This window comes from Epinephelus lanceolatus, chromosome 9 (genome assembly GCF_041903045.1).
Source record: "Epinephelus lanceolatus isolate andai-2023 chromosome 9, ASM4190304v1, whole genome shotgun sequence".
Classification (NCBI taxonomy): domain Eukaryota; kingdom Metazoa; phylum Chordata; class Actinopteri; order Perciformes; family Serranidae; genus Epinephelus; species Epinephelus lanceolatus.
In genome coordinates this window covers 14,396,234-14,407,435 of record NC_135742.1, presented here as the reverse complement: position 1 = coordinate 14,407,435, position 11,202 = coordinate 14,396,234, and the positions used below count along the sequence as shown (strand labels likewise).

General features: G+C 43.0%; 2 protein-coding genes across 2 annotated transcripts; both read right to left on the bottom strand.

The window, feature by feature from the left end:
- Positions 1–3,028: 3,028 nt before the first annotated feature.
- mcidas (multiciliate differentiation and DNA synthesis associated cell cycle protein) lies at positions 3,029–6,409 on the bottom strand. Its single transcript, XM_033620575.2, has 7 exons — positions 6,233–6,409; positions 6,086–6,155; positions 5,896–5,975; positions 5,356–5,416; positions 4,997–5,223; positions 3,907–4,017; positions 3,029–3,811 (listed from the first exon to the last, which is right to left on the bottom strand). Exons 1-7 carry the CDS (start codon positions 6,407–6,409, stop codon positions 3,371–3,373), a joined length of 1,167 nt encoding a protein of 388 aa, XP_033476466.2. The 3' UTR covers positions 3,029–3,370.
- A 1,415-nt stretch (positions 6,410–7,824) lies between these two features.
- Positions 7,825–9,851, bottom strand: ccno (cyclin O). Its single transcript, XM_033619644.2, has 3 exons — positions 9,498–9,851; positions 8,576–8,761; positions 7,825–8,490 (listed from the first exon to the last, which is right to left on the bottom strand). The coding sequence occupies exons 1-3, from the start codon at positions 9,849–9,851 to the stop codon at positions 7,882–7,884; spliced, it is 1,149 nt and encodes a 382-aa protein (XP_033475535.1). The 3' UTR covers positions 7,825–7,881.
- Between the last annotated feature and the right edge of the window lie 1,351 nt (positions 9,852–11,202).

The following is an 11,202-nucleotide window of genomic DNA, read 5'->3' as shown; positions in this document are numbered from 1 at the left end:
TAAATATTTAATAAACAACCAAACTGAAACAAACAAACAAACAAAATATACCATGAAAGATTTTGGATTCCATGCAAAATATATATTTTTTAATGTTTTATTTATTTTTATTACGTGTAATATTTTATTAAACAACTACATCGAAATTAAGAAATAACATATAAGATTCTGTGGTTTATGCAAAATATGTTATTTGTTAAGTAAAATATTTTAATAAACAACTAAACTGAAATAAAATAATGACAATTTCATTGTGTACTATTTTGACGATAAAACATTAAATAATATTAATAAAAAAAAATAAAAAATAAATATTTTTGGGATAAACTTGTAACTGCTCTAACAGTGGAGGAATATAGCCTTCATGTAACTTCTGTTTAACAGTCGCCTGGTTTTGCGGGAGGAGGCCGAGTGTCCGCGGGCCACACCGTTTTAATTATGAGCTGTTCTGGCGCTAAGAGGGCTGAACGGCGCGAGCTGCGCACGTTCTCGCCACCTGCCACTTCCATATGCGCTCACACCCCGAGCTCGAGCCTGGAAACTGTGCGACAGGTGCGTGCTCTCAATGACACGCAGCAGCAGACACATGCTGAGTGTGAGCAGCTCCATCAGAGCTCCCTCAGCATGCAGCCATGAGGCCCTGTATTCATATCATAGACTTCAGTTTCTCCACACTCATCAACAGATACCTATTATATCTTCTGACCTTTGAAAAACAATGTTTATATTCAATTTGTAATAATTAGTGATCAGTTGAATCCATTAATGAAGGTAAATGTAGGTGTTCTCCATCTCACATTCACAAAATAACACTCAAACCCCAACTTTGCGCACGAATTGCTTGCTTCACAATATGCGTAATTGCGCAGAAGGCTGACATTAAGTCCTCACTGTGTGTAAGTTATACTTACCCAGAGGCCTTGCACCACATCAGCATCCCTACTCTTCAGGAAAAAATGAATGATTTTTCTTTTTCCCGCGGGACTGTGTCTGGTTTGCAGCCTCCCTCCAGGTTTGGCTTTAGTCACCTTAGAAACTCATTGTGTGTGTATTTTCCTTTCCCCTCCCGCATTGTCCCCCGCAGTTTGGCGGTAGCTTAACCGGTCAAATGTGTCACAACCAGCTTAAACAAAGCTTCGCCCTCTGTGGCCGCTCTCCGCGGCGCTGCTGGTCACTGACAAACGGATTTGTTTGCAGTAAAAGTGGCTGAAGGCGCGTCTGGGTGTGAAGGTTTGTGCGGTTATTTTAAGGCTGACAAGGAGCGTCCTGACTGATTTACGCTGGCAGCAGGAAGTTAAAGTGTTAACTGATCATATCTGTGGAGCAAGTGGAGTCAGTGGAGTTACTCATGTAGACAACTATTACTTGTTCTTTACTTGAGTATTCCCATTTTCTGCTACTTTATCTTCTACGGAAATACTGCAGGCTACTTTTTACTCCATATATCCTGCTTTAATATCAGGTAGCACTTGCTTTGCAGATACAGATTAATGATACAAAACTATATACAAATAAAAACATGAAAGTAGTAGGTAACTTTTATATTTGACAAATTAAACGATACTTCCACCATCAATTGGTAGAAGGCAGGAAACCAATTGTTGCTCAAAATTTTCTTGAGGAAGGACCCCCAAACTACCTGTTTCCAGTGGCGGCCCTAGCACATTTGGTGACCAAGGTGAGCCTCCCCTGGCGGCCCCCACCATGAACACATAATGAGAGAGCTCACTCTGAAGTCAACCAAATCCAGCGCTTGGCCAGTGACTTGCAGTGTCTGAAACCAACAAATAAAGACATCCTTTAACGCGGCCAGTTGGCAATATAGTTTAACGGCACCTGATGGCGTCAGGGGGGAAATGCGGCGGTACAAGGTCAAAACAAACAAACACCGACTCTGCACGCCGTATCTGGACTAACGTCAATATGTGACGAGGTCGGAGTGAGAATGTGTTGCATGAGAACATTATAATTTACCTTCACCCAGTACAAATTTTTACTAAATAGAGCTTGAAAGCTTCACAATCACTACACCCTCCCTGAGCTGTTCATTGTGGCCACCGGCTGCTTGGAGGTAACAGTAACTAGCTCTCCTCCTGCTGATCTGACACGGACTTGTTGGTTTTCCATGTTCTTTCTCTCCTCATACACTCCTCTCAGTATAGAGGTAGTTGAGTGGGCACCAGAGGACTTTTGTTGTTGTGACATGATAATGATAGAGCATGTTTTGGGGTTCACGTGACATTGGATAACTTGCCTATCTCCCCCAGAGAGCACATAGCTCTGTAAGTTAATAGAGATAGATAGATAGATCTTAAAATGAAGCGCCCAGCCTGTGTTTATCAGACCTCTATCTCTTTATCAGGTCCTTATCTTTGTTTGTGTTGTTGTGTTGTGACAGCAGCAAGTGTCCCCAGCCCTCGATGCTGCAGTGCTGCCTTCACTGCTCTTAGGTAAACAGGCCCAGGTTCGGGCAGTTTAAACAGGTGTCTGACCTGAGGTTTGACATTGTCCTGTCGACCAGTCCGCCTCACGCAAGCCTACTTTTTACAGCTAAAGCCCTTAAGGTGATGTTGAATAAAGATTACATCACAGATACTGAAAGGTCAAGAGGTCACATCCTTTTAAGATAGGTTTATCTCGATTTCCTCCTTTGTTTCAATCCAAGTTTTAAAAAATATGATTTAGAAGTTTTGGGGAGAATGTGACTTTTTTCACTAAGCAACTGAGGTGTAACCTGCATGGTTTAGAAGAGCAGTAAGTCTTGCAATCTGGAAAGAAAACCAATTTCCAAACAGACGTATATAAACAAAGATGTTGACTGCAATGCATCATGACTCAGTTCACTTTTTCAGACCACACAGTCACAGAGACAAAAGGGAAGGAAGTACCTGTGTTAAAGGAGGTCACAGGGTCACATTTGTTTCACTGCTCAAAGAAAGAAAGTTCGCGTTGAAAACAGTTTCTTTCCACTTGTGTAAACATCACGAGTCTTCCTTCCATAATAAAAAAAAAGCTCTTAAAGTCATCCTTATCAAACACAATTTTTATTCCAAACTTTCTGACACAAAACATACTGTGAGGTGTGAAAATAAACATGGCATTACTTCATTGTTTGGCAATATATCATTACATTTTCAGGCATGTAAACAGAAACACAATGAACACAAAAGCTGTGGCAGTATCATTTCCTTTGTCAGACACCACCTCTGACTGATTAGCTTACAAGCTACCTGAGGAAGACATCATGTAATCATTTACAGCTCTCAATATAGATTATAAGTTAGGCATTAACAGTCAGTGCCCACCCACACTTCCTTCATATCAGTAATTAGCACTAATGGCTCCAATTTTACATGTGGTAACAGTGGTTTCAGCTGTGGTCGGGAACCCAGCGGAAGCGGTATCCTCCCTGCTGAGCCCTCGTGGTGAAGGCACGTCCATGAGGAAACACCTGAGTCCTTATGGTGCAGTGTTCTCTGATAGAAGTCCTGAAGGATGAGACACTCTCCTCAGGCTCGGCTCCATCTGCTGTCACACTGCTGTCTTTGGATATACAAGTCTGTAGGCCTGCGAATGCACCGTACATGCGTATAGTCTCTGATTCCTGCTGTAGTCTTGTTCCAGTTGCAGCGCTGTGCAGGACAGCGTTGCAGCGTGTGCTGACGTCCCTCAGCATGTCCTCCACTGAGTCAGAAGACTCTGTTTCATATCCTTCATCCAGCCGCTGCCTCTTACAAGGACTCAGTGAGGTTTTATCGCCACAAGGCATCACTGGTTCTCTCACATTTGGGTCTCGGACTGTCATCAGTTTCTGAAAACCAACAGAGGCAAAGGTTAATTTATGGTCAGTCATGCGTAAGAGGTTATATATTGTATCCAGGATGAAAATGTCATCACTGTACTCACTTCAAGGACTGAGGCCAGGTGCTTGGCACGGCTGGCCAGCTGCCTGAGGTGAAGGTTTCTGTCCTGAAGGGAGTCGATCTCCTCCTGTTTCCGGTGTAGAGTCTCATGCAGCTGCAGACAAAAGGACACATTGCTCACACTTAGAGTTCTTTCCTTTACCTTGGCATAACCAATGTATGTGCATCTTTGTGTTTATATACTGTAGGAATATGAAACTCCACTTTAAATGATGTTTTATACTGGTTTACACAAACTATCCAGCACACATCTTTTTAAACCAAAGTGGCAGTGGCACCACCAAGGGGGGCAATTGTTGCCACCTCCCCAGCAAAGATAACTGGAAGCTGACATTACTGTCTTAAAGTGGCTGTGGCCTAAACAATTAGACAACTAGACAACCTAGGGCATGTATTGGTACCAACCATGTCATATTAGCTTGTGGGGAAGGGGGCTCCAAAGTTAGACTAAATTTTGGCGAGGGAAAAACTGGCATGGCAATCTTCAAACCAACCAATCTCTTGACTTCTCACCTCAAGGTATCTGAATAAAAATGGGCTCTATGGGTACCCATACACAACTGAATCACTATTAATCCATGCACATTATCACAATGATATCACAATATCAGTTGCAGTTTATCAGTATGTAGTCCCTTAACTATCATTTGGACATCATTTTCAACTAGCCTGTACACTACAACAGCAAAACAGAGTTCCTAAAATTCAGTTATGGCTTTTGGTTTTGGTGTGCCACACCAAGATTTTCAGTAGCCCCATCTGGCCACCCCAGTAAAAAAGTTCTGGGGGCACCACTGCCCACTGGGTTCACTAATGAAAAAACAAAGCAAAACAAAAACTTTCAGGTCTTTTTCTCAGCATCATTTTAGAGATATAAAGTCATGACACAACCAAAAAAGTAGGGTCATTAGCAAGACTTTGGGGTTTCTTGTATAACTTTAAAATAATCTTGCCATTGCATAATTCAGATGCATTATAACACAAATCACATACAAACATTGCCTTTTCACATGCACCAATATCATCAAGTCCAGATACAAAAAAAGGAAATAAATCTCACAGTAAGGATTCACCTGGTTATTGACTTTCATGGAGTCTCTCAGCACCCTGCCTTGGCACTGGGCGATGCCCTTCCATGGAGCTCCCTCTTGGGCAGATGGGTTACCTGCTTCTGTGGAAGAGTGAACCAGACTGTCCTCTGAAGAGAAGTACTGCTGAGGGGTGAGAGGGGGTATGACACATCCCTGAAATGGTACCAGTTCAGCTGGAGACAGACTGCTCTCCAGTGTGGCAGGAGAATCTGACAGAGGAGACAAATACCCAGGGCTTCAATCAGCATGTCTTAGTTTTGAGGATTGTCTCAACGTTAAAAAGATGGTGACGAAGTTATGACTACAATAGCTGCAGCAACAACAAGCTTTGCTTTACTCACCTGCCATGAAATCCAGCGCATAATCTCCAAAATCTTGGTCATCTACATCAGATTCATTCACCTGTGGGCGAGTAAGATGAACGATTAAAGACATATACGTACTAAAAACTCAGTCAACAAAGAAATCACAACAGCCCCAGACCTGAAAGTCCCACCACGACCAAGCAGGGTAATGTGGCGTTATGGCAGAACATGTCTGGGTAGTCATTTCAGTGAGCGTGCCGTCGCGTAATGTGTTTTTTTGCGCACGGTGAGCTGTGCCAAAGAGTCAGCTTGTGCATAAAACTTGGGAGGTCCAGCCAATTAGCGGTAGCCTGCGTGTCATGAGCAAACTACAGTCTCATTCGTGTGGAATTCCAGCACATCGTGTCAAACATTAACAGCCTTGTAGTGATGCAGATCAGCCACCATATCATCTCTTTTCTGGGAGATATAAATTGTTGGAAATGCGTTGATTCACATGAAAAGTCGTTTGTCACAAAAACCTGAGATCTCTTAGTAGGAACAAGATGTTTTTCTGATATTGATGTTTTTCCTCACCTGGGAGCCGAGGGAGTCGCTCTCCCTTCTCACCACAGACGCACAGTCTTCCAAATCATCCCATGCAATCGTTGAAAAAGCTGTAACACAAACAAAATGTGTCTGTACGAGTCAGTTCATTTCTACACATGCTGTCTTTATATTTTTATGCGGAAAGGCAGTGCATGCCGTTTGTCAGCGATGCGCATACCTTGTTCGATGATGCAGGGGAGCTCAGCGTACACACTGACTGGACTGCTGCTTCTTGGCACCAGCTTACCCTGCAAGTAGAAAGTCTGTTAGCATCACCATACAGAGCTGTACTGTGTGCATTGCCATAAAGAGAAATATGCCATACCTTTTTGTTTCCTGCAGCTCTGCTACCCTGTTGGCCCATGTGGTTGGGGCAGACAGTGCCAAACACCTTCCTGTCTCTTTGCATCTTCATCAGCACAGCTCTGGCTGCAACACTGAGGGACCATGATTTGAAGTAGAGCTGATATAGAGGAAATTCTCCCGGTTTGTGTCTCTCCATGCCGCGGCCTCGTAGTTTTGGCCCAATCAAATGCACTTATTTGGTCTCCAGGGAGAGACAGCGTCCTCGGAGATTAAATTGGTGCAGTCTAACGGTTTTCTGGTCTGAAGTGTAAAGTGGTACCGCGCATAACGGCGCCATTACAGCAGGTGCTCTCTGCGTCAGACCTGCCCTCCCTCTGCTTGCAGCTAAATATTCCCTGCGCCATGCCAGAGGCGCATGGCCCGGCATGACTTCTTTCAACCATGTCTGTTTTATAAAATCGCTTTTGCCTTGACAGCACTTCATAAGGCAGACCAGCCTGTTTGCATAGTCGAGACTATAATGTTTTGTTTCATATCCACATCATTCGGTGTGTAATTTCTACTCAGCTGTGCGTAAAATATAACCCATACCGTATCCAAATTAGGTCAAGGCCTGTTGCCACATTTAAAGCGAAGTGGAAAAGGAAAAGGGCAATTACAGCAGACAGCTCAGCAAACACTGGTGACAAATGCCTCGATTAGTAAACAAACAAGAGTAAGCCTAGGTGACCCTTAACGCTGAATGCACCTGTGTGGTCGACACTGTGTCAGCAGGCTGAGATGCCACGCGTAATGGATTAGCAGAGGAAGACCCTCAATTGACCAGGCTGTGTTGGCAGAGGTCAGTTACAAATAGTGAAGCAATGGGAAGTGAGGATGTGGATAAACTGACCTCCAGACACACAGCTGCAATAAAAGCCACTAAAATCCCTCATACTGAAAAGTATTTATTTCTGCTATTATCCCTTTGGAGAGCCTTCATTTAGATCTATGCCAGTTTGAAAGAACTGGCTCCTGTTGAATACTATTCATCAAACTTACAGAGCAGTCATTTGAGTTTAGCAGAATATGACCACTTATTTCAGATAAAGTTGCCAATATTAAACTGTAGGTGGTGCATTTTGCATAATTCATGTGATCATGTCATCCTGTCTCTTTCACTTATTTCATATGACTGGGCTTGTGGTTTTTCATCATACATCAACTGGGTTTGAATCATGGTGTGATATTTTATCATCCATTCAGAGACAAACACAATTTCATTTTCTAATCATTTATTTTATAATTTAAACAAATCAAAAAAAAATACAGCACATTTCCCAGGTCCTTCATTAAAGAGGTTGCAACAGTAACATCTTGTAAACTTGCAGCAAGTCAGTGCATACACAGTAAATAAAGACTTTGATTTAGAATTAATTGAAATAAACAGAATATATTAATATACTTCATTGATGAACAATAACCTACTTTCAATAGAAAATAAATAAAACTATTGTGCTAAGCTGTAAAACACTCAGTGACCGCAATCAGCTGAGTGTCTATGAGGTATACATGAGGTTTGCATAAACAGAACATCACCTTTAAATAACCCCAAGAATCAACCCCCCCACCCCACCCCCAGAGTGGAGGGCAATTTGGCATTTTGCTAAAATCTGAATGGTGGCACATTCATAGCCACATGGTTGACATCACTTCCAATGTCTCCTGATTTAATGACACCAACAGCTTCAGATTGTCTTTACATTCTTGGACCAGATTGTGGTTGTAGCTGCCATGACTCACAGACAGGAGGTGGCTCTTCGCTGCCAAAGAGTCCACCTCAGTGCTCTCAGATGGTTGGACACATAGTTCATCCACCATCCGCTGGTCGTCCTGTGACTGGATGGGTACATGCTCAACAAGCCCTTCTTCAGTTTCCAGTAACTCACTGGCAAGCCTCAGTGCACAGCGAGCAGTCAGAGATGGTGGGTATTTGTTGAAAGCATAGTCTGCCAGACTCAGCTCACACACCTTTCGTGCGAGGTTGCTGCACTGCCCGGATCTTTTTGTGTCTGGATTCATAACTGCAAACCTGCCACCACCTGTGTTCTCAGTCTCAAGCTGCGCAGCCTCACTGCAGTTAGTGTAATAGTCCAGGAAAAACGCAAGGGTGGGTGCAGCGAGGCGGAAGTTGAGACGCAGGAGGATGAGACACTCCAGGTTGCAGAGCTGCTCCTTGTTGAAGGCATCGCAGCACAATGACAAGAGATGGCTGATCCGCGGCGAGCAAACCTCCACCTGGGTGACACAGAGAAAGGGAATGAGTTCAATGAAATCCCAAAGACACAATCTGTTCCTCGAGCACTGTTACTCAAAGATGCACCTGTTTACTGGCCAGCAGGAGCGCAGTTACACCCAGTAGCTGGAAGCAGTCGGCAGCTACCGGTGTGGATGCCATAAACCTGTCCATGATGTTCACTGCCAGGCAGCAACACTCAAAGGACAGACGGAAATGTTTGTGCACAGGGATGAGCCAGCTGATGAGCTTACACCGTGCCTCTGCAGTCAGCTGTAAGGAAAACAAAGACTGCATTAGTATAAGCAGCAGATACCTGGTAATAGAGGAAAAAAGATGGCATGTAATTGTCCTCTGTAGGCACATATAGAAATATGAAACATTTTGTGTAGCCTGCTATTGCATTTTTTTTTTTTATTTCCAAGTCATTTTATTGAAAACATGCAGATATACTGAGATAGTGAAAACCATATGATTAGATTCAAAAGGTCATACTGGTGCCACAATAAATCATTAAACTATAAACTGTACCAGAAAATCTAACTATTCTGAAATATTGGCTGTGTCTTGAAGCACCAGCAGGCAATTTTACCTATAGGCTACTTGTCAATGCTAATATTTTTAGATTTCAGATGCTGCTTTCTTAAGTTGTGTAAAATTTGAAAAGCATTTTTGGTCGACAGTGTGTTAAAAATGAGCAGATAAGTGACCCAATTCATATGAAAATAGTTACACATATTGTGTATTTCCAGGAAGTTGGGTTTTGTTTCAAAAGTGTGTGCATGGGTGTAGATTTCAGGGGGGAATGCAGGGGACATGTCCCCTCAAAATGAATGAGGAACACGTGCCTTTGTCCTCCCCACTAAAAACAAATTAGCAGAGGATTTTTATTTTCACAAAAATACATTAAAACCACAAATAGATGCAGAAACATATCTCTATTCTGTGGTTGCCATTTAGTCCATCTGGCTACACTGAACCTGACTTAACACTGCATTAAGTGTCTTACTTGTGGCTGTCGGGCCAAGCTTTTGCAGGGATGAAACTGCGCCTCTTTCTCCCTCTGGATCTTGAACCCGATGTCACCGTACTGCAGGTACCAGCTGGAGAGCTGTCCTGCAGGAAGCTCGTCTGACCGGAGCGGGGACGCATCTAACCGAGCCGAGGATGAAATCGGGGAGGATCCCAAGTCTTCCTCAAAACCAGAGTCACTCAACTTGGACATGAGTGTCTGCTTCCTGTGCCGGGCAGTCTGCCGCTGCTGGGCCGGTGTGCGCGCTTCTGTTGGAGGAGATGCGCCGGTTGTCCGTCTCCGTTTGTAAACAGTCTCGGTGCCACATTCACCGGTCACAAATGACACCATCTCCGGTATCTCTCCCTGGAGCCTGGACTGGCTGTGTATTACTGAAGCCAGGTGCTTCACAGCAGCAGCAGCAGCAGCAGCAGTCTCCTGGATGGTGAGGAGGGGAGTTCCGTCTGGTTGGGCCCACGTCAGTTTTCCCGGGGTCGTCCCCGCTCCTACAGCGCACCTTTCTCCCGTTGCCCCGGCAACCGAGGCCAAACAATTACTTGTCCCAAGTAGGAATTAATTATCCGAAACCTTGAACCATATGTCAGGCTAAATTTTGCTGCCTATTGTTTCGCTAAAGAAAATAATAAATCGTTACAAAAAGAATGTGCCTGAAAAGCTTTACATGTGAAAAGTAGCCTGGAAACACTAATTTCAATCTGCTTTACATCCACAAAACACACAGGCCTGTATATGTGAATGTGTGAATTCGTCAAGTGTTGTTTTAGCCTATTGCATGTAAAGCTGCTGTTTGCTTTCACAATAAAATAACTGAAAACCACATGTGCCTAATGTGACTGTAACTGCATCTAAAAAATGTTAAATGGTGTTCAAAGTGATGTATTTAAATGCATTATTATTTTATCTTATTTTTATTTAATTAACCCACATTTAACCAGTTAGGTCCCGTTGAGATCAGCACACAAAAATTTGCAGCCAAACAACCACACAATAAATCAAAAACCCCCATAAAAGATACACGGTAACATGTAGAAGTATTAGAGCACTTATATGCACAATGACAAGACCCAACCGACTCATTCATCTTGTACTTAGGAGAGCTTTAAAATCAGGCAGAGACACCAATTCATGTAGTTTCAAATCTTTTTGAAGATTAAGTGTGAGGAGCAGCCAGCTCAGTCAAAACAAAATTAAACCTTGAGATCTCAGACTGTAGCTACAGTCGGATCTCTGTTCAAAGTACAAATGTATGAAGGGAGTTTACCCAGTATGGCTTTATGAATGGGCAAATACCAGTGACTGAGCACAGGAAAGGTCAAACAAGGAAGAGAGGTCACAAATCTCAGTGCACTATGATATGCAGTATCTAGCATGTGCATACGATGAGCAGTTCATGTACAACAAATCACCATAATCCAGCAACCAGTCTTTTCCTGGCCTCAAAGGAGAAACAGGACTTGTTTCTGAAATAAAACCCAAACTTTATTTTTTTGTGAGGTGAGGGCGTCCCCTGTTATTTTTCTACTATAATATATTATAAGCATTATTGTTATAATCATTATCATCATGCAATGTCAATGAAGGTTGCAAAACAGTGGGGTAAAATAGCTGAGCTGGGTGTAGGCTGAGGTTATGTCACCCTTTATCCATAACAATGACATAACTTCATCTCCAGTTTTAGTTT